Here is a 25,167-nt window from a genome sequence, read left to right as displayed (position 1 = left end):
CGGGAACCCCGCCCCGGGCGTCGCGGGAGGTGGGGCACCGGGGGTGCTTCGGGGAGCCCCTGGAACCGGGGCTCGACGGCTGCCGGACCTCATTAACCCCGCGTGAATCCCTGTTGTCCCCCCGATAGCTCCCCCGTTAATCCCCGTGAACCTCCAGTTAACCCCCGTTAAAGCCCTGTTAACCTCCGTTAACCCCCGTTAAACCCCCCGTTGCCCCCCGTTAAGCCCCCCCCTCCGCCGCTCTACCGGGCCCCGCGCCCTGCCCGGCGCCGTTCCCCCGCCCGTCCGCGAGGCGGCGCTGCGGCCGCGCCCCGGCCGCGCGCAGTATTTGCATGCCGACCAATGGCGGCGGGGGGCGGGGCGTTCCAGGAGCGACGGACCAATGAGAGCGCGGGGCGGGGAGGGGCGGGGCGCGACGGGCGCGACGGGCCAATGGCGGCGCGGGGCGGGGCAGCGCGGGGCGGGGCCGGGTCCCGCCGCCCGCCCGCCGCCCGCCCGCCCGCGGGGAGAGCAGCGCCGCGGGCCCCGCGCGCACCGGCCCCGCCGAGCCCGACCCCGGGCGGCCGCGGCTGCTATGCGGCTTCGCGGCGCACGGCCTGCACCGGGTAAGGGGGACGCGCCGCCGCACTGCTCCCGCCGATTGGATCGGCACCGAGAACGGGAGCTCCGCCGCGGCCGTAGCCGGGACCGGGAGTCGGGGGCTGGGCGGGACCGGGACCGGGGAGCGGAGCCCAGGACCGGCCGCCTCTCCGCGGTGGGCTGGGCCCTCCGCTGCCGGTGCTGGGCGGGAGCGCGGCGCCCCCTCCCCCCGCGGCCGGTTACCGGCCGCCTCCCCCACGCGGGGCTGGGGTTCCTCCCCCGCGGTCGTTCCCGGCCTTGACTCTCCGTTCTCGCCGGGCGCCGCTGTCCGGGCCGGGCAGAGCCCCGTGGCCCCGCCCTGTGCCCCCCCCCCCGCCCCGCGGTGTCCCGGGGTCCGAACGGCGGAGGGGCCAGGCCGGGCCGACCCAGGCTCGCCTCTCCGTGTCGGGGGCGGCCGTTTCCCCCCGTTCGTTCGCGGGACCAGGGCCCATTGGGGCCCCGCCGCCTCCGTGCCCGGTCCTTCTGAGCGCCGCCGGTGCCACGTGCCGCCGGGAGCGGGGCCGGGCTCCGTTTTGGAGATGGGACTCCTGTTCTCCTGGGGTCCCCAGCCCCGTCCGTCCCCAGGGACGGCACCCACCGGGCACCCACCCTGTCCTTCTCCTCTTCCTCACTCAGCCTCCACGCCGCCCCCGGAGCCCTTCCCGGCAATGCCGGGAGCCCGCCTGGGGGGTGTCCGGCCGCGGCCAGCCCAGCCCCGGTGTCGGTGGCACAAAGGCCCTTCCGTCACACCCCCGCTGCCTATTTTTAGCCGCTGTCGCTGCCGAGCACCTGCCCCGGGGACGCGGGTGACGCCGCCGCCTCGAATCCCTCGCGGGACCCCCGTCACCGCCCCACGGCGGGCACGCACCGGGCCCCGTGGCCCCGGAGGGACAAAGGGGCACGGCTCAAGGTCACCGGGGTGCCACGGAGCCCCGGCTGTGGCCGCACCACTCGGGTTTCCCCTGTGGAGAAGCGGCAGCGTGGCTCCGGCGCGGCCCGCGGTGCTCGAGGAGGCGGCTCCGCGCCCGGTGTCACCCGGGGAGCCAGGAGCACGTGCCCGGCTCGGTCCGGCTCCGGTTCGCTCGTGGATGGCGCTGGGGACGGGGTTCAGGTGCGGCGCGGGGCAGGAGCGCGGCCGGTGAGCGGCGGCTCCGGGGCGGGGAGCGTCCGTACCGCGATCTCTCCCTCCTCCGTGGGGGCCACACGGCGCTGCTCGGAGGGGAAACTGAGGCACGGCCACCGCTGGCCCGCTTGTGCCGCGCCTCTGCTGGCTCCCGCTGGAGGCGGTGGCTGCTGAGCTTGCCGTGACGGTGGCGACGTGTCCGTGCATGGCGTGAGCCGGGCCGGGCCGGGAGCGGATGCAGCCGCGGCGAGGCGTGGGGGAAGCGGCTCCCGCCCGCCCGCCCGTCCGCGGCCCCGGCCCGCACGGGCAGCAGGTTCCTCTTTCCAGAATGCGCGGGATTGTGGTGGAGCTGCCGGTCCCGGTGCACCATAGGCTGTCCTGGCCCCGCAACCCCACGGTCGGTCAGTCCCCGTGAGGGTCCTGCCGTGTGTGCCCCCGGGCAGCTGAAACGCGCAAAGCCCGTACCCGGTACGACCGCGGTGCTGCGGTGAGCTCCTTCAGTGCAGGCGAGGTCACGGCTGGGAGCTGCCTGGCCACACCGGGGGCTGCCTGGCCACACCGGGGGCTGCCGGCCACACCGGGGGCTGCCGGCCACACCGGGGGCTGCCGGCCACACCGGGGGCTGCCGGCCACACCGGGAGCTGTTGGCCACACTGGGGGCTGTTGGCCACACCGAGCTGCCGGCCACACCGAGCTGCCGGCCACACCGAGCTGCCGGCCACACTGAGCTGTTGGCCACACCGAGCTGCCGGCCACACTGAGCTGTTGGCCACACCGAGCTGCCGGCCACACTGAGCTGTTGGCCACACCAGGGCTTGGGAGCTCACTGCTAGAAGGGATCCAGACCAGGGTGTTGGGGTTCTGCAGGGTCGAGCTGAACTCCCCTCGGTGTTTTCCACTGGGGCAAAGCACAGATGAGCTGCTTGCAGCCTCACGTTGCCTTGGAGGCCCCCCAGGGAAGGGGAGCAAGGGGGCTCTAGGGGAGGTTGGCTGAGCCTGTTTGCCAGGGTTTCAAAGCTCTGCCTGTCCATCCCCTGGGATCTGCCCTGGGGTGCTTTGGGGCCCCTCCAGTGTGCAGCGCAGACCCCAGTGCTGCCCATGCCCCACCACTATGAGCCTGGTGCTGCCCTGGTGGGGATGTGCCTTGTCCCCTGTGTGGGACCCGGTGGATGTCCCTCCCCAGGGCCTGTTATCTGCGGGCGTGGGTCCGCCGGTATCCGCTGCCTGCAGGGCCGGGCAGGGCTATCGGGTCCGGCAGGCCCCTTCCCCCTTCAGCAGCAGGCCCGGCCGCCCTATCTCATTAGCTCGAGATTAATGAGGCTCCTGCGCTGTCTTTAACTCCTTCCTGCTCGCCAGCTCCTGCCCACAGCTCCGCTGACCCTCTGCTCTACTTCTCCCACAGGTTTGCGCCGACGCCTGCCGGACACTGACCCAGCTGAGGATTAGGGACACCGGCTGTGAGCAGGGGACCCTGAGGCTGCCACCCCCAGAAAGTGCCAGCTCTGCGAGGGAAAGGGTGATGTGCCGTGCTCCAGCTGCTGCCTGCTGAGCCTGAGGAGGAGTTTTGGAGCCTGCTTGGGACAAGCAGCACCCCAATCCCAACGGGCAGCACCAAGCCTGCGACACACCGTAGCCCTTAAGCCAAGGAGACATCGGACCAAGCCTGAGAGGGATCAAGGGTCACATCCTTCCTTCCTAACCCGGTGTCAACCCCGACGGCACTGCCCTCACCCCCGGCAGCCCCCTCCAGGGCTGCCTGCCCCCGGCGCTGCCCAGCTTTGGCCCCCAGCCCCGCTGGAGCGCGGCAGCCTGCCGGGCGCTGCCCCCCGGGCACTGCCCCCCGGGTGCATCGCCCCCCGGCCCCCCGGGGACCCCCCGCCTGCCGGCAGAGCCATGAAGCTGCAGGCGGTGATGGAGAACCTGCAGCGGCAGCAGCGCGCGCGGCTGCAGCAGGCGCTGGAAGCGCGGCAGCAGGAGCAGCAGCAGCCGCCACCACCGCAGCCACCACGCTGCACGTCCCCTCCAGCCCAGCCCTCGCAGCCCCCGGGGCAGCCCCCTGCCAGCAGCCGGGGCCGTGGGCAGGATGCGGCGCCCTCGGAGGAGGGAGCGGAGCCCGAGAGCGCGCACATGCAGCGGGCACAGATGGCCGCCCTGGCTGCCATGCGGGCGGCCGCCGCTGGCCTCAGCCACTCACCCAGCCCGGGGCTGTCGGATGAGAGCCAGGCCTCCGAGGAGGAGGAAGAGGAGGAGCGCGGAGAGGAGGAGGAAGATGGTGGCGGGTACCAGCAGGAGATGGGCTCCGAGGAGGAGGACGATCTGTGAGTGTGCTCGGGCAGCTCTCGGGGGTTTGGGGAAGGGGCAGGGAAGTGGCACGACACTGGTGGGGCTGGACAGGCCGTGGGGATCCCGTGGCTTGGGTTAGAGCTGTTGGGATATTTCAGAGCAGTGGTTTGGCTCTGTGGTGGTGATTCCTCATGCTGGGTTGGCTCAACATCCCATCCCTGCCCAGCAGCCACGTGGGGCTGGGACAGAGGACCCCAGGCTGGTGTTAAATTATGCAGCACCCTTGGCTGCCTCCAGCGCGCATCCTCTCAGGGCAGGGCCAGGCCAGGAGCCATCTGGCAGAGGAGAGGTCCATGATGGAGCTGCTCCCGGGACGCTGGGGGCTGGCTGTGCCCCAGAGATGCCCCAACCAATGGGCTGTAGTGGGACTCCACTGTGTGCTGGGTGGGTGGTCCCAACCCCGCAGCTGGGGCAGGCAGGAGAGAGGGATGAGCGTTAGGAACCAGCGTGGGACCAAACCTCTCCTCTCCTCCCGGCTCCAGGAAGGGCAAATGGGATGAAGATGACTTTGAAGAAGACCTGGGTGAGGAGGAAGAGGAAGAAGAAGAGGAGGAGGAAGAGGAAGACTACGAGGAAGAAGAAGACATGGGAGAGGAAGGGCTCAGCTCGGCCGAGGCGGTGCGGGCGGGTGCGGGATCCCTGCTGCTCCGCAAGCCCCCAGCGCCCCAGCACTACCGGGGGGAGCCCCCACGGCTGCCAGGGGGGCAGGAGCGGCTGCCCCCCGGCCTGGGCCACGCTCAGCCCCCACCACCAGCCCCTGACCACGGCGACTGGACCTACGAGGAGCAGTTCAAGCAGGTACGTGCCCGCCGAGCCGCGCGCGTCCCTGCCTGCCGTCCCTCTCCCTGCTCCTGCTCAGCCCCGTGTCCTCAGAGCGTCCCTCTCCCTGCTCCTGCTCAGCCCCGTGTCCTCAGAGCGTCCCTCTCCCTGCTCCTGCTCAGCCCCGTGTCCTCGGAGCGTGGGGAGGTGCCTCTGGCAGCGCCGCCTCCGGCAGTGTTCTCCTCAGATCCAGCTGCTGTTGTCATTAGGAATGCGAGGGATTTCTCCGGGGTTCTAGTGCTGGGCTCAGTCTCACCCCTTCCCTGGTTGGGTGACTCTGAGTGGATTCTGTGTCCAAGTTGTTCTGGTGCAGGCAGGCAGTGCGGTTGGGTTTGCTGCAGGGATCTGGGAGGATTCTTGCTGGAAGTTATGAAAAAATCACCCCAGATTTATAAATCTGATGGATCTCTTGGTTTTCCACTCTCTCCAAGCCATTTTTCATGGGCACCTGTCTGTCTCCCATCACCATCACTACAGAGCTGATGCCTGGCAGGGCAACTCTGGCCCCATGGATGCTTGGTGGGGGGCAGAGCTGCATCCCTGCTGCTGCCAAAATGCCATGAAAAAGTGAAAACAGGGAGAAAGCACCTGGCTGCCCCCTTCCTTGCCTTCCCCAGGCAACGAGGCCAGCACATTTCCCCCTCTCCCAGCACCAGAGCTGGATGCAGTCCACTCTCACTGATAGAAGAAAACTGCTGCAGCCAGGGCTCCCCGGGGTCTGCCCGGCACCTTTGATGTGTGTTTAAATACATCAGAGTTTGGGGGAAGGGGCAGGACCAGCAGCAGCAGATGGGACCCAGATGGAGCAGCCAGGCCATGGTGGCCTTTCAGGAGGGATGCGACCACCCCTGCCCCTTCACTTTCAGGAGGCTGTCACGTCCCTTCCAAAAGGGGGGAAGGGGCTGCCGGGATCTGCTGGCACATGTGGATGTGGGCAGGCTCAGAACAGGGCTGGCAGAGGGGAGTAGGGAGCATGTGGCCATCCTCCTGGTGCTGCCTGGTTGTAGGGCTGGAGGGATGCTCCTGTCCAGCTGTAGGCATGGAGGGATGCTCTGTCCAGCTGTGGGGATGGAGGGATTCCCCTGTCCAGCTGCAGGGATGCTCCTGCCCAGCTGTAGGGATGGAGAGATTCCCCTGTCCAGCTGTAGGGATGGAGAGATTCCCCTGTCCAGCTGTGGGGAGGGAGAGATTCCCCTGCCCAGCTGTGGGGATGCAGGGATTCCCCTGCCCAGCTGTGGGGATGCAGGGATTCCCCTGTCCAGCTGCAGGGATGCAGGGATGCTCCTGTCCAGCTGTAGGGATGGAGAGATTCCCCTGTCCAGCTGTAGGGATGCAGGGATTCCCCTGTCCAGCTGTAGGGCTGGAGGGATGCTCCTGTCCAGCTGCAGGGATGCAGGGATTCCCCTGTCCAGCTGCAGGGATGCAGGGATGCTCCTGCCCTGCGCATCCCTCGTGCCACTGCACCCAGGCTACCTGCTCTTCTTGTGGTTTCTCTCTCTGGTGCTTCCTGCCGCCGGCGAGCGAGGGGCCGGGGCCGTGAACTCGTAGCTGTGAAAAGGCTTTTCAATACCACAACTCTGATCTTCCTGTTCGTCAGCATGTCAGCGCTGTAGCCTCTGCCAGGTCCCCTATCACAGCCACAACACTTGGAAACACCAGCCCCATTCCCAGTGCATTCCTTGCCCCCCCAAACCGTGCCCCCTTTCCCTCCGTGTCCCTTCCTGGGGTCCCTGGGAAGAGCCCAGCTCGGTGGTGAACGGTGGAAGCAGCCGGAGGGGGTTGGAAATCCTCCGTGGGCGGAGGAGCGGGGGCGATGCCGGGCCTGGAGAGGCTTTCCCCGGCACGTCAGCCCCGTGCGACCGACCGAGCGCGCTTGGATCGCGGCCCCTGGAGCGGGGCCAGGGCGTTGCTGGCGCAGCCGGCGCTGGCCGGGAGCTCCTCCTGGCCGGGCTCCAGCGCGTGCCGTGCCGCCGGGCTCCAGCCCAGCAGCCCAGCTGGGAAGGAGCAGCAGGAATGTAAACAGCGAGGGCAGCACGGGGCAGGGGATGCCGAACCCCATCCATCCCCGCTGCTGGAGGCGCCTTAAGGGGAACCCCGGCTGCAGGGTCCCTGTGTGGGGCAGGGGATGCCAAACCCCATCCATCCCCGCTGCTGGAGGTGCCTTAGGGGGAACCCCGGCAGCAGGGTCCCTGTGTGGGGCAGGGGATGCCAAACCCCATCCATTCCCGCTGGTGGAGGCGCCTTAGGGAGAACCCCAGCAGCAGGGTCCCCGTGTCTCGGGTTGCTGTTTGATAATTGCTGCCCCAAGATGTGCAGGATGTCTCTGCTTCAGCCCACACAACTGAAGAACGAGTCTGGACTCTTCACTTTTCGGTCTTGAGGTTGTTTATTAATTCTTATCTATAAAATTTTCTTTCTGCCCAGCCGAGGTCTGCTCAGCAGGGCAGCCACAGGCACTCTGACCGGCCCTGAGGTCTTTTTATACTTTTAATATTTTTAATATATTTTTAATATATTTTAATATATTTTTATTATATTTTTAATATATTTTAATATAATTTAATATATTTTAATATATTTTAATATTTTTAATATTTTTAATATTTTTAAAATATTTTATATCTTTTTTAAAATATATATTTATATTTTATACTTTTTATACTACAAACTACGTATAACATATTTACACTTAATTCCCAATACCTACCACCTATGTTAGACAGTGCACTTCTACTCTAAACCAATCCCAAAGTGCCAACATCACTGCAGAAAATGCAGAACAAGAAGAAGAAAGGCTGGACATGCCAAGATTCCTCCATCTTGTCCCTACAACCCCCATACCAAAAATCCTAAAATCTACATTTTCACCTTGTGATCATTTTATTATTATACTATTCAAACCTCTGTGACTTTCGGGTCCTCATACAAAGCTGGTAACTTGCTCCAGGGGTCAAAATCAAATCCCCAGGTGCTCTGGGCTGCCTGCTGGGGTCTCTGAGTCCCCCGGCGGGGTTCTTGGCAGCCCTGGACACCTGGAGGGATGCACTGAGTTCCAACACCCGTGTGGTTGAGCCAGCAGGGACATGGTGGTGTGCATGGCTGTGCCGGTGTTCTGCCTTGCCTGCCCCTGGGCTCTTTTGGGGTTGCTTTTTATTTTTTGTCAAGGAGCTCCTCAGTACCGGCAGCACTCTCCCACCAACCTTTTAATTCCCTGGCTGTCCAGCTCTCCCTGCAGGAGACCCGGTTTGGATTCAGCTCTGGTTGTGCTGGTGCCGCCGGCATCCTCGGCCCGTGGCTCTCTGTGCTTGAGAACACCGGGAAGTGCCACCGTCCAAGCCCCCTGTGCCTCTCCACACCCAAACCGCGGCAGCCGGGGGCTGCCCCCATCCTCCACTGCCGGGCTTTATTGACCCATCTGGGACGGATTCCTGTGAACTGGTGCTCGGCTTGGAGCCGTGGGGGGCCGGAGGCAGGAGGATGGGGCCCAGCTGAAGGGAGGAGGAAGGGGAGGGCGTGAGGAAGAGTTATGGAGGTGAGGGAGGTTAGGGAGCCGGCGCGTGGCACCTCCCCGTCCCCAGGGACGGCTACTGCACAGGCCGAGGTCAGCTCGGCCTGACCCGGGCGCTGCAGAACAAAGGAGCCCCCAGCCACATGGGGAACTCGGGGGCACCGTGGCTCCTCGGGGTGGAAAAAGGGGCATTTTCTGGGTAGGAAGAGGCTCCCCGTGGGAAATGGCTAAAAATCCAGCAAGCTGCTGCCAGCAAAGGGAAAATACTGCTCAGAGTTCTGTACCCCAGCGCTGTGGGGGCTCTGCTGCTGCTGCTGCCCCCCAAGATCCCTGCTCTGATCTTTGTGTTTCATTATTGCTATTACTGCTCTCTTCTAATACTGGGAGTGGGAGGAGTGGGAGCCTCTCTGGTGGAGTGGCAGCCCCTGGAGCTGGAGTTTGCAGCCTCTCTGCCTCTTTTGGAGTTTGCTGTGCTGCTGGTGCTCCCTCAGGCACGGGGCACTCTCCATGCCAGTGCCCCGTCCCACATGGCAGGAGCTCGAGGAATCCTCCTCCCTGTGTTCATCTCCTGCCTGTGTTCATCTCCTGCCTGTGTTCATCTCCTGCCTGTGTTCATCTCCTCCCTGTGTTCATCTCCTCCCTGTGTTCTTCTGGCTGCAGCAGCCACCACTCTCCCTCTGGGGCTCTCCATTTTGGCTGCTCCCTTTTGGGGTGTCCTGCAGTGGCCGCCTCTGTGTTAGGCTGATGTTTAACACCCCATTTCTGCTTCAGGAAGGATTTAAGTCACCACAGTGCCAGTGGGAGGCTGTGCCACCCCCGGGGGGGTGTGCTGGGGCTTTAGTGGGGCAAGAGGTTTCTTGCCTTGGGGACATCTGAGCCGTGCCGGTGGCACACAGGCGCGAAAACCTCAGCCCTTATCTGGGGTGGTGCAGCGCACCCCGAGATACAGCGTTTCAAAGTGCACTGCTGGGGGAAAAATAAACCGAAAGCAACTCAGCGACCTCGGCAGGGCTGCGGGGGTGGCTGAAACCGGACCCCCCCGCCTCCACCCAGACCAGCCCTGCGCACATGGCCGGTGGAACTGGGATTTTCCAGGAGGGTCTGGGGCAGCAGGCAGCCCGTGCCTCCTCCTCTGAATCCCCAGGAGCCGGTTAAGGCGTGGGGGATCCCCTCTGAACCCCTTTCTCCCGTGGATTATTCTCCTTTTCAAAGCCCAAAGCCAGCTGGGGGCGTGGGGCCTGAGCCAGGGGCCCCGTGGCCTCTTAACGAGGGCGGGAGGGTCCATTTACTTTCTTTAAAATATTGATTAGAGCTTTATTGCATTAGCCAGCCGAGCGGATGAGCCGCCCCCAGGGAGGGCGAGGGGGCCCCTGCGCAGGGAAGGGGGACCCGAGTGTCATCATCACACGGCCGGGGGGCCACTGCCCCCCACCCACCCAGAGGCAGTTTGGCTCCCAGATAAGGGGGGGAGTGCCCTGGGGCCCCCACTTGGGCGCTGCTGTGCCGGGGAGGTGATTGCAGTGCCTGGCCAGGCCAGCCGCAGATAACGCAGGCAAAGAGGGGATCTGAGCAGGACAGGAGTTTGGGGGCAGTGGGGGGAGTCTCCAGTGGACCCCTCCTGTAGGATTGACGGGGGCAGCACGGTCAGGACGGACAGAGACGAGAGATCTCTGCAGCCAGGTCAGGAACTTGGGGTTTATTGCAAAGGGCCTGGGTGCAGGGTCCTGCTGGGAGCTGCCAGGCACAGCTGGAGCAGGACTGAGAGAAGAGAGGGGCAGAGAGGATGAGAGGGTAAGAGAGTAAAAGGGTAAGAGTAAAGGGGGTAAGAGAGTAAAAGACAAGAAGCAAGAGACAAGAGGTAAAAGTGCAAAGTTCCCATTACAATACAATAAATCATCTTCTGTGTTGAATATTGTAATTCTCACTAACCAATCTAGTACAAGATACAAATCCTATAGCATTTCCATACAGCCTGTAAGAATCACTACATTACTGTACTGTGTTACATTTGAAACCCTAAAAACTCCTCTTTGGACCCCTTCTGCCAAGCTGGTAGGGTCTGCTCTGACCCTTAGACCTGCCTGCAAGCAGAGGGTGTTGTTTCATCAAAAGGAGATTACCTTCAGCCAGCCACACCGTTGTTTTCCTGTTGTTCAGTAACTAAAGGATCTCGACACTTGCTTTCATTTCAATCTCGCTTATAGTTTCCATATTCTCAAAATCTTTTGCCAGACAATCATATTTGTAAGGCTTTCCTGTTTCATCTTCCCCAACACCCTCCCAAGAAAAGGGCTGTGTGTGTCCCCCCCTGCTCACCCCACCCTCAGCCCCTCTCACCCTGCAGCACTGCCCCAAGGGGTGCTCCCAGCCGGGGATCCGGCGCAGTAATTGGCTCATAGAGCTCAGGGAGCATTCCCGGGGCTGTAATCCCACCAGATCCCTGGCCAGAGGTCAGGGACTTCTCGGCGAGAGCGGCTTAGCCGCCGAGTGCCTCCCCCAGCCAGACGCCTGGGTGCTCACAGGTGCTGCTCCCGGCATCCCAGCGCTCGTCAGGGCATTTCTCCAGGATGATTAATGAGGTTGAGGGACAAGGGGACACATCCTTTCTGCTCGAGGTGCTCAGCCCAGTGCCTTCACCCAGCTAGACCATACCCCCACCACCCCTTGTTCTGGGAGCTGGGCTGGTTCCCCAGTGCTTGTGTCCCCCCCAAAGTCCCATTTCCCCCATGCCTTAACCCCCCCAGAGCCTCATTTCCCCCACCCCTGGCCCTCCCAGAGCCCCGTTCCCTCCACGCCCCAGCCCCCCGGGCTGACTCAAGGGCTGCGGAGGTGGCGGCCGCCTCCCCTCTCGGCACAGCTGAACTAACAGGGTTTATTTAAAAGAGAGAAAAAAAAAAAAAAAAAAAGAAAAGAGCAGTGCAGGGAGCAGGGCCTTTGTCAGCAGAGCCCCCTGCCCCCACTGCAGCGTTGGGCAAGGGCAGGGTTGCTCCATCGCCCTATTTCTGGCCCAAACCGCAGGAGAAATGGCAGCTGGTCCCAGGGCCCAGCCGGACGTGCTGCAATCAGGGGCCAGAGCAGGGGGTGTTCGGGGCTGGGGGGCCCTGCTCAGAGCCCCTGGGGCAGCCAGACTGGGGGCTCAGGGTGCAGCTCCTGGCCCAGCTCCTGACCCGCTCCCTGACCCTTCCCATGGGTCACTTAATCTGCCTGTGCCTGGGTTCCTGCTCTGGGATAATCCACCCTGCACTGGGGCTGCTGCAGGACAGGGCTCACCCCTGAGGAGAGTCCCCTGCTCCCTGTGTGTCCCACAGGCTGGGCTGTGTCACTTCTGTGGCCACAGTCCTTTGGGAAAATCCTTGGTCTCCCCACAGCAGCTGGCTCAGGGTCTCACCCTGGTACAGGTGGTAGTGGGAGCACCCAGGCAGGTACCAGCCCTAAACCCCTGCAGCAAAGGGCTTCACCTCCTGCCTCTGTTTCCCCTGTGGAGCCTCCAGCTTGGGCACCAGTGCCGGATTTTGGAGATTCCAGCACCTGGGCCATGCTGTCCCACACTGCCACCCGCTCAGGCGCCACAGTGGGATGGGGTCTGTCGCTGTGGTGCCATCACAGTGCCCACCACCACCCCCTCCTCTCAGCGTGAGGAAACGGTGAGGTTTCAGCGCTGCTAGAGCAGCTCAGCAGTGATGGTTCCCGGGGCTGACAGCCCACAGCTGGCTCCTGTCAACCCCATCTGTGGCTGCTGGACCCCTTCCAGCTCCTCCAGCGGCTCTGCCGCGGGGTTCCCAAGCATTCTGTGCACCCTGGCCCTGCCCATGGGACCCCAGGGACCCCCACCGAGGTGCTGACGGAGGGCAGAGGTGCAGGACCTCGCATTTCAGGAACAGATTTGCAATTAGCCAAATCCCAGCGGGCGGTGGAAGCCCCGGTGACTCATCTGCCGGGGTTTACCGCGATCCCCTTCTAAGACGATCATTTACATATGGTGGAATTTAAACCCCCGTCTTGGCTTCCAGGCCTCGCTGCTGCTGCTGCTGCCACCTCACCCAGGTCAGGTCCTGAATGAGGGGTCTTGGCCCTCCAACCCTCAGGAGCTTCATCTTGGGAGTCACACAGGAGGGACAGCCCGAGCTGGGGGCTCACCAGCTGCCCCAAGAGTTTGAGTTGGCTGCTCTGGCCACATTTCCCCAGCTCAGCACTGCATAGCTCATTCTCAGCTGCCCTCCCTGGGTCTGCCTGGTGGCAGGAGCCAGCCTGGTGTCTGTCCTTCCTTGGACGAGCTTTCTCAACAGCGCCTGACTCGGCTGGATTAATATTTGTACAAGGTCCGGTGTGATAGCAAGCATGTGTCAAGGGCATGCCCCAGCACGCACACAGCAAGGGCCAGGAGAGCTGCCGGGCTGGCTCCCATCCAGCCAGCCAAGGGAACAGCCCCAGCGCCCCAGTTCTCCGTGACCCCTCACCAGGCTGTGCCACACGTCCTCACTCAGACACGGAACCAGTTTTGATTCCAGCCAGAGCCTGGCTCGCTGCCGCCCAGCAGCAAAGCGCCACTGGAAACGCCGCAGCAGCAGGAATCGCTTCCTCCTCTGCGGGAAGGGAGCAAACAGCAGCGGCAGAGCTGTCCTGAGAGCTGCTGTCAGCCAGGGGGGATCAGGGACATCAATCCTGGGATGCTGGGAGCAAACAGCAGCGGCACAGGCATTCTGAGAGCTGGTGTCAGCTCAGGGGCATCAGGGACAGGGATACTGGGATGCTGGGAGCAAACAGCAGCGGCAGAGCTGTCCTGAGAGCCAGTGTCAGCCTGGAGGGATCAGGGACAGGGATACTGGGAGCAAACAGCAGCAGCACAGGCGTTCTGAGAGCTGGTGTCAGCCTGGGGGGATCAGGGACAGGGATACTGGGATGCTGGGTGCAAATGGCAGCAGCAGAGTCGGTGTCAGCCTAGGAGGATCAGGGACTGGGATGCTGGGAGTGAACAGCAGTGGCAGATCCATCCCAGGAGCCAGTGTCAGCCTGGCCCACGGCAGGGACACGGATCTTGGGATGCTGGGAGCAAACAGCAGTGGCACAGGCGTTCTGAGAGCTGGTGTCAGCCTGGAGGGATCAGGGACAGGGATCCTGGGATGCTGGGAGCAAACAGCAGCAGCACAGCCATCCCAGGAGCCGGTGTCAGCCTGGGGGGATCAGGGACACGGATCCTGGGATGTTGGGAGCAAACAGCAGTGGCACAGTTGTCCCAGGAGCCGGTGTCAGCCTGGGGGGATCAGGGACACGGATCCTGGGATGCTGGGAGCAAACAGTAGCGGCACAGTTGTCCCGGGAGCCGGTGTAAGAGCAGGGGGATCAGGCACACGGATCCTGGGATGCTGGGAGCAAGCAGCAGCAGCACAGCCATCCCAGGAGCCGGTGTCAGCCTGGGGGGATCAGGGACACGGATCCTGGGATGCTGGGAGCAAGCAGCAGCAGCACAGCCGTCCCAGGAGCCGGTGTCAGAGCAGGGGGATCAGGCACACGGATCCTGGGATGTTGGGAGCAAACAGCAGCAGCACAGCCATCCCAGGAGCCAGTGTCAGAGCAGGGGGATCAGGCACACGGATGCCGGGAGCTGCCGGCTGGCTGGGCACAGCGGCACGGCCGTGCTGGGGAGGGCGGCCGACAGCGCACGGACAATGGGGGGTCAGCGAGGTTAAACGGTGACTAATTCGCCCATTCAGCGTCCCCTCCGCCGCTCGGGGACACCCGCCGTGCCGTGACACCCGCTGCGCGGTGACACCGCCCGTGTACCCCCAGGGTCACCCACATGGCTCCTCCCGGGTGAGGAGGTGGGCACCGGCTGGTCTCGGGGACCCCCAGACTGCCATGCTGATGGATTGGGATTGGGTTTGTCACCAATGGATGCTGTGCCCACCGCCGGGTCCAGCCCGCGGAGGAGGCACTGGTGCAGAGAGGCACCTGCGGTCGGGGCCGTGTCCCCTAAAGAGGGGACAATGCTGGGAACCGGTGTGAACAATGGTGCCGACGGGAAGCTCCCGGGCCCCCTGCCCAGCTGCCCCCGCGGAAGCGGCCCCCCAGCCCAGCCCGGCCATGCTCCGGCGGCAGGAATCCCGCCGGGCCGGTCAGTGGAGTCACCGCCGGGCCTGGCCGTGTGGGCGAGGCTCCAGCCAGCACATCCCCCACCAGCAAAGCGTTGGGACATTTTTGGGCAAGGGGCACTCACACCTCCCTGCTCCCAGCAGCCCCTTCCCACGGGGGGTTGTGCCCTAGGGGGCTCGCAGGGGATTAGGGATGGGGACAGCCAGGGGTGACCTGTACCTAAGCCGAGCGCTTTATCTGCGTAGGAATCTGCTCCGGGGCTGGACTGCTCCCTTTGCCCTTCACCGGGAGGGATTTACCCCAGCAAACCCTGCACTCTGTGCCTGTGGAGAGGGGCTGCTGCCTCGGGTACCCCCAGCCCTGACTCAGCCATCACCTTACAGGAAATCACATCCCCAGCGCCTCTGAAACGCTCTCGTCAATCCTTGGCTCTGGTTTTTACAAACGACTTTCTTATTCTGAATAAGTGCCCTCTCCGACCCCACTGCGGGTCCCGGCGTGCCAGAGGCCGGGGGCTGTGTACGGGCTGGGAGTGGGACGGGAAACGCGCCATAAATGTGTTTATTCTTCGTTAAAGAACTCGTTAGTGTGCGCCGGCTCTTCCCCCAGCCCAGCGTGGCCCCTCGCTGTCCGCGGGACAAAGGGATGCATCCCCGGGGGCTGCCAGAGGAAGGAAGGAAAGAAAGAAAAGGAGAGAAGTAACCCCTCGATCCTGTCACTGCTGGTGCTGCTACCTGCCGAGACAGGGCGAGCTCTCCCCGCCGCTGCCTGCGTTGTGTTTTTTCCTCAAATACAGGAATCTGGGGGAGTTTAGCCCCTGGAAGGTGGAGGCTGCCACCAGCCCCCATCCCTGCTGCAGTGGCCCTTGGGTCTTGTCCCCAGTCCCGGCTCACGTCACGGTGTGCACGTCTCAAACCGGTTTTGGAGAGAAGGAGGAAAACCGAGAGTGTTGCCACTTCCTGGCAATGGAAAAGAAACTTGAAAATTAATCCCCGAGGCCTGAAAACCCGGAACCGAGCATTGGGGTGTGGGGGGGAAGGGGAGGTGTTTTTGTGTTTTTAACTCGGACGTGGGATGCAGGGACATGGACTCCTCATGGGGCAGACAAGGGACTCCTGCCGAAGGGGGGATTTGCCTGGCACCACCATGAGCCTTGTGAAATGGCTCTTCCCCTCCTGCTTGTAATTGTCCCCCCTTGCCCCAGCTCGGGGGGGGGCTTGGGGAGGGTTTGGACCCCCCTCCAGGCACGCCCCGAGCCCGTGCCGAGGGCTCTCCCGCATTCCTGGCATTGCCAAGGGGCCGCCTCCCGCCTGCCCTTTGAAAGCCAGCGGGGTTGGGATTTTCCTGTAATCTGGTTTGAAACATTAATCCGGTCATCCACACCAAACGCCGGGCCGGCATCCTGCCGGGGGGTGCTGGGGCCGGGGTCAGGGCCACCCGCCCACCGCCTGCCTAATTCCTCCTCCACTTAATTATGGATCTGCTGGCAACGGCCATCTGGCTCCGTGTCCTCAGCCGGCCGGGGGCCGAGGGGCTGTGCTGTGGCCAGGTGGGCTGGACACTGTGGCCAGAGCCACCCCGTGCTGCTGGCATTGAGCATTCGCTCTGGAATGGTCAGCACTGGGTGCATGGAGTCACATCCCCCAGCCCAGGGGACTCTCAGGGAGATGGGGAGCATCTCCTGCTGCCCCCAGCCAGGCTGGGATGGCTGTACCACAGTCATCCCCTGCCACCACACCCTGCCGTGGCGACCCCACGGTAAGAGGATATTCCTGGGGCAGCTGCGTTATGGATTAAGTCGTTTCCAGCTCCCTAATTACGAAACATAAATGTATTGACTCAGAGGCACCGGGCGGCCTTGCTCCTGCACGCCGGTACCTTTGCACCGAGCACCGAGACGCCACGTGCTCCTGCGAGGAGCTGGCCTTGAGCTGAGCACAAACCAGGGCACGGGCACGGGGCAGGGATCAGCACCAAGCAGGCACAAGACTCAGCACCTGCTGATTTCGGTGCAGCAGCGCCAGCAGCCGCCGGCCTGTGCCAAGCTCAGCTGCGCGCTGGGTTTCGCATGCTGCCAAAACCAGAACGTTTCTGTTCCCCAATTTGCATTCTGAGCCCCGCTGTCCCAGCTGTCCTGCGCTGCCGTTGGGGCTCTCGGGGCTGCTTTGCCGTTGGCTGCGGATGGCGTCAATGCAAGGAAATCCTGCGAGGGGCAGCTGGGAGTCACTCGTCTCTGTCTGTCCCCTTCCGTGTCCTCCTGTGCTGGGGGTCGAGGGGGAACAGGGGCAGCTTGGCAGATGCGCTCTGTCACACACCACAGTGCACACCAGGCACGTCCCAGCCGTGGCTGGGCATGTCCTCGCCCCACAGCACTGCCAGATGAGCACCTTGGGCAGGTGCCCGTCACTGGCGGTTGGTTGGCAGTGGCAGAAGTAAACCAGGGTTTGGGGGGTCCCAAGGGGAGCCTGTTTCTCTGCTTGGCACTGCAGTGGTCAGTGAACAGCTGCCAAGTAACCGTCAGCAGCAGCTTGTGCAACATCCTCTGCCCGGCAGCCGTGGCGGGTGCAAGAGCAGGGATCCCTCTGCCCGCCATCCTTGGGCACCCCCATGGCTTCATCACAGTTGGGCAGGGCTGAGAGTGGCTGCAATCAGCTGAGTTTGGCATGGGACCACCGGGGCTGGCACTCGGGGCAGCCGCCCGCCGCAGCCACTAATCCCCCTGTCCTGGCCGGCCACGCTCTCCTCAGCTGACGGTTAATTTTCTTTCATCCTCTTAAACACATCCATTCCCCTCGGGACTGAGTCCAGGAGGGGGGTGGATCATGACCCCGAGGGTCTTGGCAGTGGATGAACCAGAGAGTGTTCAGTGCTTCCCCAGGATGTCTCTGCACCCTGCAGGATCGGGCGCTGGGGAAGCCCTTTCTCTCTGTGTGTGGCTTTTGGAGCTGCTCGAGGAAACGGGGGAGGCTGGATTGGCACCAGCCCAACAACATTCAGCTGGCACAAGTAGCCCAGTGCAGCTCAGCCCCAAAAATCACAGCACTGCTGCTGTGCCATGGCTCACTGCCCCTACAGCACTCCCACACCAGACCCTTACTGGGGTGCTGGGGTGGGAGAGGGGCTTTGAGGGTCTCTGCTGGTGGTGCTGGTGGCTCCTGCCCTTGCCCTGGGGGTGTGCAAGGGTCTGGTCGAGCCTGCCGAGTTTCCCAGGGGAACTGGGGGGGGTTTATGGCCCTGCTTATCACGCGGCCCCATTGATCCCTTTGATCGGCGCCGGCGGGCGAGTCCGGCCCTGCAGGATCCGGATCCTCCCTGCAGGGCTGCAGGAGGAGGGGGCTCAAGGCAGGACCATGCCCACCCATCCACCTGCCCACGGTCCTGATGCCACGGAGGGAGCGGGCACACGGGTGACCCAGTGACCCACAGTGCATGCCTGGCCTATTATGGGGGAGTATTTATTTATTTATAGGCCCCTCCCGGCCCCCCTGGCAGTTGTTCAGAGCTGTCACGGAGAAAAGCGGAGCTGTGGCCGCCACCCTGGTGGTGTCTGGGCAACGCCTGCCCCCACAGCCTTTTCTCCAACACCCTTCCCAGGTTTGGGAGGGGGGATTATCCACCAGCCTCCAGGCAGAAACAGCGCTGGGCTTGGGGAGAGGCCGCCTGGCGTGGCGTGGTTTGTGCCTGCGGCGTGCCGGGCGCTCCAACCGGCCGGTCCTGAGCCATAAAAGCCATAAATCAGGCAGGAATGTGCCGGGCTGCCGGGGTGGGGGGTCCCAGATGAAGATGCCCCAAGCAGAGCTGGTGATTGAGGTGGTTCCAGCGTGTCAGAGCCTGGCCCAGCTCTGCCTTCCCTCAGTGCAGGACATGTCCCTGCAGGGCGGTGGCACACAGGTTCACGGCAAGGCACACTGGCTCCTGGCCACGGCTCTCTGTGGCACCCCAAGCGTGGAGGGACCACGCTGAAGAGTTGCTGTGCTGAGCAGGCAGTGGATGCTAAAAATAACCGGGGTCAGCGTTCCTGGGAGGAGCTGGGGCCGAGCACGGTGTTGGCAGCCTGGGAGCCACTCCAGCCGTGATCCCAGCACGGGCATCCCGGAGCTGAGCTACAACCAGGGCTGGCAGGGCATGGCACAGTGGGGCACAAGGTCAGCCCAAGCTGCAGGAACCCCCTGGGGCTCTGCAGGGACCCCTGAGCCATTTGGTGTCCTTTAAAGCTGCTGCAGAGGAAGCCAGGGGTCTCAGGTTGGGGGGGACACACAGGTTAAGGGGGTTTCTGAGCACCTCTCTCTTCTTATGCAGCTGTACGAGCTGGATGGTGACCCCAGGAGGAAGGAGTTCCTGGATGACCTCTTCAGCTTCATGCAGAAGCGTGGTGAGTACCCAGCTACACACCCACCCTGTGCCCCCTGCCCACTCTGTGCCCACCCTGCTCCTCCACACCCACCTTGCACCCCCTGATGTCCCCCCCAAGGCCAGGGGCTCATTTCCTTGCCCCTCATTAGTGCCCTGAGGTCACGGCTCCGGCTGAGCTGCTGGTTAATCTTTAACCCCCTCAGTACAGGGGGGGTCAAACCTGCTGGGCTGGATCCAGAGCCTGCGGCCCCCCCTTGTCCCCCTCCCTTCACAGCCAGACCTGCAGCCCCTGGCAGTGTGCCCCCTCTGCCCATTCCCTGGGTTATTGCAGCCCCTCTCTGTGCCCGGGGAGAGCCGTGGCTGGGGGGGCCGGGGCTGGGAAGGGCTGAAAGCCAAGCGTGCTCCTGCTCGAGGGTCTGGTTCCTGCGTGGAAAACAGCTCTGGAAGTGCTGACACAGGGCTGGCTCTGGCCCTTTGTCAGACAGCACTGGGAAGGCACGTGTGCCTGTGCAGGGGGGCTGGGGCTGCTGGCTGGGTCCCCCAGATCCCCCTGGATCTGTCCTGTCCCCTGCGGTCCCCCCACCATCCTGGCCCACCCGCATCCATCGGGGTCCCCCCAGAACCCCCTCACCGCATGGCTGGGAGGGTGGGGACCCTAATAAGGGATGCCAGCCCCCTCCTCAAGCTGGAGGGACGAGCCCCCCGGCTGATAGGAGACCCTCAGAGCCGGATTGCGCCGCCTCCGTTATAAATAACTCGCGTTGCTGCCGGGTGCCGGCTCAGCCCGAGGAACCGGCTCAGCCACGGCGGGGCTGTGGCTGGAAACTGCGAGTTTCTGTTTCCTTTGTTCGGGGCTGATCTCAGAGGGAGGGCCCGGGGGGGGGGAAAGAAGGGGGGCAGTGGAAGGGGAGGGAGCAGCATGAGCCCCCCCCCAGCCCCTCCACTGCCCCGCGGGGGTCTCAGCAGCAGCTGCGCCCCCACTTTGGGTAAGAAAGCAGCACCCCAGAGCCGCTCTCTCCTCCCACCGCTCCCCAGGGACCCCCGTGAACCGGATCCCCATCATGGCCAAGCAGGTGCTGGACCTGTACATGCTGTACACGCTGGTGACTGAGAAGGGGGGTCTGGTGGAGGTCATCAACAAGAAGCTGTGGCGGGAGATCACCAAGGGGCTGAGCCTGCCCACCTCCATCACCAGCGCGGCCTTCACCCTGCGCACCCAGTGAGAGGGGGCTCGGAGGGGAGGGGGCGAGTCCTTGGGGGTCCCTCTTGCTCAGCACAGCCCTGTGTGTGAGCAGTGGGGATGGAACAATGGGGGTGGCACACGGGGAGTCCTTGGGGGTCCCCCTGCCCTGTGCAGGGGATGGAGGCTCAGCACAGCTCTGTGTGTGAGCAGTGGGGATGGAACAATGGGGGTGGCACACGGGGAGGGGTGCCCAGCCACTGCTTCACCCTCACCGTCCCTCCCATGTCCCATCTGGCTGCAGGTACATGAAGTACCTGTACCCCTACGAGTGTGAGAAGCGTGGGCTGAGCAACCCCAACGAGCTGCAGGCAGCCATCGACAGCAACCGGCGGGAGGGCCGGCGGCAGGGCTTCGGGGGCTCCCTCTTTGCCTACTCACCTGGTGGCACCCACGGCCTCCTCTCCTCGCCCAAGCTGCCAGTGCCAGCGCTGGGGCTGGCATCTGCCACCAATGGCGGGGCCATCACGCCTGGCCAGAAGATCAAGAAAGGTAATGATTGTTCTGGGGTCTGCCTGCTCCAGGGTTTGGCTGCTACAGGGTCTGGTTGCAATCTGAGCCCCCTGCTAAGCTCTGGAGATGTAATAATAACGGGGAGAGCTGGGGGAAGCGGGCAGGGGGGTGATGCTGCTCTCCCCTCCTTGGGCTCCAGGGCTCAGCCTGAGGGCCCTGATTCCAATCACCCATCTGTGACCTTTGGAGGGACAGCGGGGCACCAAACTGTTGACACCCTGGGGTGGTGGCACCACCTGTGTCCCCATCCCTGACACCCCCTCCCCCGGCAGAGGAGGACTCTCCCATCCCCATCTCCATGCCCAGCCGGCTCCCGGTGTCCCTGGCCGGGCACCCGGTGGTGGCGGCGCAGGCGGCCGCGGTGCAGGTGGCAGCAGCCGCCCAGGCCGCGGCGCTGGAGCAGCTGCGGGAGAAGCTGGAGTCGGGAGAGCCCCCGGAGAAGAAGCTGGCGCTGGTGACGGACGAGCAGCAGCGGCTGATGCAGCGGGCGCTGCAGCAGAACCTCCTGGCCATGACGGCCCAGCTGCCCATGAGCATCCGCATCAACAGCCAGGGCACACGCTCGCCAGGTCAGTGCCGGCCCCGGCCTCGCGTCCCCGCCCAGCTCCCGGCCCCGGCGGGCTCGGTAACGCGGCTCTTCCCGGCAGAGAACCGCCCGGACGCCGCTGCCGCCAGCAGCAACGGCACCAACAGCATCAGCATGTCCGTGGAGATCAACGGCATCGTCTACACAGGTGAGGGGCTGCCCTGCACCACGCTCCTGCCGCCCTCCACCCCTCTCACAGCACCTGTGCCTCAGCTTTGCTCTCTCCCCCAGGTGTGCTGTTCGCCCAGACGCCCGGCCCTTCCTCCTCCTCTTCCTCCTCCTCCTCCTCTGCCTACAGCAAAGGCAACGGCGGCAGCAGCCGGAGCAGCGGCGGCAGCGGGGTGGGGAGCGGCGGTGGGAGCGTGCCCCCCGCCCCGGCCGGCCTGGCCGTGCCCCCCAGCTCTACCTCCAACAGCGCTTCGCCTTAACGCCCCAGCCTCGGGCACCGGCGCCCGCGGGGGGACGGGGCCGCACCGGGGCTCACCGGGGTCTTCTGGGGTCTCGCCGGGGTCTCACTCGAGGTCTTGCTCAAGGTCCTGCCAGAGTCTCACTGGGATCTCACCAAGGGTCTCACCCGAGGTCTTGCCAAGGGTCTCTCTGGGGTCTCAACAGGATTTCACCGGGATCTCACCAGGGTTTCATTGAGATCTCACCTGGGTCTCTCTGGGGTTTCATTGAGATCTTGCCTGGGTCTCACTGGGATCTCACCAAGGGTCTCAGCCAAGGTCCTGCCAGGGTCTCTCTGGGGTCTCGCTCGAGGTCTTGTCAAGGTCTCTGTGGAGTCTCAGCAGGATTTCACTGGGATCTCACCAGGGTTTCATTGAGATCTCAGCTGGGTCTCTCTGGGGTCTCACCAAGGGTGTCACCCAAGACCTGAGTGAGACTGGGGTCTCACTGGGGTCTCATTGAGATCTTGCCTGGATCTCACTGGGGTCTCGTTCGAGGTCTTGCCAAGGTCTCTCTGAGGTCTCAGCAGGATTTCATTGAGATCTCACCTGGGTCTCTCTGGGGTCTCACCAAGGGTCTCACCCGAGGTCTTGCCAGGGTCTCGTCAGGATCTGGCCTGAGGTCTTGCCAGGATCTGGCCTGAGGTCTTGCCAGGATCTCATTGGGGTCTGAACAGGATTTCACCAGGGTTTCATTGAGATCTCACCAGGGTCTCTCTGGGGTCTCACTCGAGGTCTTGCCAGGATCTCTCTGGGATCTTGCTCGAGGTCTTGCCAGGGTCTCTCTGGAGTCTCACCAGGATTTCACCAGGATCTCACCAGGGTTTCATTGAGATCTCACCTGGATCTCACTGAGGTCTCACCAAAGGTCTCCCCCGAGGTCTTGCCAGGGTTTCTCCAGGGTCTTCTCAGTCTCTCGATGGACCCTGCCCTTGTTCTCGTGTTGTTGGATTTTCCTTTTCCAGGCAGAAAAGCTTTAGCCCGGGGGGTTTTGCTGGAGCCGCCGGCTGTCCGGCTGCGCCGCTCCGGGACCGTTTACCTCACTCACATCACACTTTGCACTGTACATTTATTATTATTATTATTATAATTATTGTTATTTTTTAACTCGTGTTACCTCCAGACAGACGCGCGGACGCCTGCTGACGCGAGCTCTAGCGAAACCCCCCCGGAATTCTAAAGGAAAAAAAAAAGAAACAAAACCAAAAATCCTAAAATTGGAAATAGGGAGATATTTTATTCGTTTCCATCCTTTTCCCTCCTTTGTTTTGGGAACTCCACTCTCTGCAGGATTTTAAGAGGTTGTTTTCGATTGTTTTGTTGTAAATAGCTTCTATTTTATTCTCTAAAAAAAAAGGAAAAAAAAAAAAGAATCAATCTTTTAACATGCAAATGATATATATTAGTCTTCATCAGGGAAAATGGGAGCTTGGAAAAAAGTTGGAATCTCCTTTCTCCTCTCCTTATCGGTGGTTGGGTCCAGCTCTGCTCCTTCCCCCACCGCCAAATCCTAATTTTTATTCCTCCCCCTGCATAAAACTACTGTTTAAAGCCACTTTGGGCTTATTTCCTCCAAAACCAAGCAGGATCCAGAGGATGGGGATGCTCAGAGCTGCAGGATGCTCTGGAGCACACAGGCAACCCAAAGGACCTGAGCATTTTATTTTTAAGCCTCACAATCTCAGTTTCTTTTAAAATATTTCCCTCCTCCCCCACCCCCCCGCCACAAAAAAAAAAAAAAAAAAAGAAAAAAAAGAAAAATATTCACCCACATCTGCGTGAGACACAATCCAAGCCGATACCGAAACCCCCGAACCCCCCTCTCGGTATCTCCGTTCTCAGGTTCCCACCTGGAGCACAGGGTTTTTTTCCCCCTTCCCCAGGTGCCCCCAACCCCAACCTTTATTTTTAATTTCACTCGGGGAAGTGGCGATCTCAGGGGATTTGGTTTTTTTTTTTTTTCCAGCTGTTTTTTTTTTTTGTTGTTTTCAGACAGGTTTGGGTTTAGTTTTTTTTTTCCGTGCTGGAATCCCCTTGGTGGCTCTGTTGGGGGAGGGAGGTCTTGGTGGCTTCATGGACCCTTTTTTGGGGGGGCCTGGGAGGGTCCATCCAGCTCCTGCTGCTGTTGGGGTCCAGCCCAGCTCCCCATAAGGAGAAATTCCAAGGGGGAATTTTCATACCCAGGGCAGGCTTAGATTTTCTTAGTGATTTTTTTTTTTTTTTGCATTGTACAGTCACTATTTTGGGTTGTTTTGGGTTTGTTGTTTTTTTTTTTTTTAATTATTTTCCCTCCCCCTCCTTTCCCTGCCCCTCCCTTTATTTTTGTTTTTGAGAGCGGGTGACTTTCCACTTTATTTTTCTTTTTTTTGCATATCAATTTAAAAATAATAAAAAAGAGCCTAAATCAGTTTTTTTTGGTGGGGGGGAGGGGGGGGTTTGGAAAGAAAATTAAACTCAAAGGAGCGGCCCCAGCTGCAGCCGCCCCCCTCCCCCCCAGCGTTGCATATCTTAACTCAGGTAAAAAAGGAAAATGAGAAAAGAAAAAAAAACCACAAAAGACAAAAAAAAAGAAAAAAAAAGGAATAAAAAAATAAACCACATTCTACCTCTGAGCGCGGCGGCCTCGGGCGCACCTGGGGCCCCGGTGAAAGATTTCAGTTTTGCAAAACATTCAGGTATTGAGACTTTTTGATTATTATTAAAAAAAAAAATTTAAAAAATTAAAAAAAAAAGAGAAAATAAACTTAAAAAACACTGAAAGTTTACATTTTATAATAACATTATTATACAGATTGTATTTAAACGTCAGAATATTTAAGACAATTGTAACCCTGTAAAGTGAAGAAATATTAAAAAAAAAAAAAAAAAAAGTTGTGGTGTTTGGGGTTTCTTGCCTTAGGGGTGCCCATAGGATTTCCTTATGGATTTGGGGTATCCCTGTGGGACTGTGGGGTATCAATGGATTTATGGGGTGATGATAGGATTATGAGATGGGCATGGGTTCCCCATAGGGCTGTGGGGTGCTTGTAGGATTGTGGGGTGTCCATAGGATTGGGAGCTATCCAGGGCATCTTTGGTTTTGTGCGGTGCTCATGAGGTTCTCACGAAGCTATGGGGTGCCTATAGGATTGTGGGGTGTCCATGGGGTCCCTATGGGGCTGTGGGGTGCTTGTAGGATTGTGGGGTGTCCATAGGATTGGGAGCTATCCAGGGCATCTTTGGTTTTGTGCGGTGCTCATGAGGTTCTCATGAAGCTATGGGGTGCCTATAGGATTGTGGGGTGTCCATGGGGTCCCTATGGGGCTGTGGGGGTTATAGGGGTTATGGGGTACGTACAGGGTGCCCATAAGGCCGTGGGGTGCCCATGGGGTCCCTAGAAGGCTGTGGAGGTCCATAGGGTCTGGGGGATCTATAGGGTCCCTATAGGGCTGTGGAGGTCCATAGGGTCCCCATAGGGTGTGGGGTGTCCATGGGGTCCCCATAAGGCTGTGGGGTGTCCATGGGGTCCCCATAAGGCTGTGGGGTGTC

General features: G+C 61.7%; 1 protein-coding gene across 2 annotated transcripts; it reads left to right on the top strand.

Moving 5' to 3' along the window:
* Positions 1-470: 470 nt before the first annotated feature.
* Positions 471-24,754, top strand: ARID3A (AT-rich interaction domain 3A). Of its 2 annotated transcripts, XM_054650178.2 has the most exons (9): positions 471-605; positions 3,144-4,059; positions 4,567-4,882; positions 18,801-18,873; positions 19,890-20,073; positions 20,339-20,586; positions 20,880-21,176; positions 21,255-21,341; positions 21,425-24,753. In XM_054650178.2, the coding sequence occupies exons 2-9, from the start codon at positions 3,635-3,637 to the stop codon at positions 21,619-21,621; spliced, it is 1,827 nt and encodes a 608-aa protein (XP_054506153.2). In that variant the 5' UTR covers positions 471-605; positions 3,144-3,634; the 3' UTR covers positions 21,622-24,753. The 2 variants fall into 2 exon arrangements, with proteins under 2 accessions (XP_054506153.2, XP_054506151.2); XM_054650176.2 differs by having other exon boundaries at positions 20,880-21,341; positions 21,425-24,754.
* Positions 24,755-25,167: the final 413 nt, after the last annotated feature.

The sequence above is a fragment of the Agelaius phoeniceus genome, chromosome 29 (genome assembly GCF_051311805.1).
Source record: "Agelaius phoeniceus isolate bAgePho1 chromosome 29, bAgePho1.hap1, whole genome shotgun sequence".
In the NCBI taxonomy this organism is placed as follows: domain Eukaryota; kingdom Metazoa; phylum Chordata; class Aves; order Passeriformes; family Icteridae; genus Agelaius; species Agelaius phoeniceus.
Note: the sequence above shows the minus strand (reverse complement) of the source record. Positions and strands in the feature narration are given on the sequence as shown.

What these genes read in the sequence shown, in the direction of transcription:
- ARID3A (XM_054650176.2), top strand. Translation starts at nt 3,635, where the DNA reads ATGAAGCTGCAGGCGGTGATGGAGAACCTGCAGCGGCAGCAGCGCGCG. An exon ending in CAGCTTCATGCAGAAGCGTG is followed by an intron (nt 18,874 to 19,889) that starts GTGAGTACCCAG and finishes ACCGCTCCCCAG; the next exon opens with GGACCCCCGTGAACCGGATC. An exon ending in GCCTTCACCCTGCGCACCCA is followed by an intron (nt 20,074 to 20,338) that starts GTGAGAGGGGGC and finishes ATCTGGCTGCAG; the next exon opens with GTACATGAAGTACCTGTACC.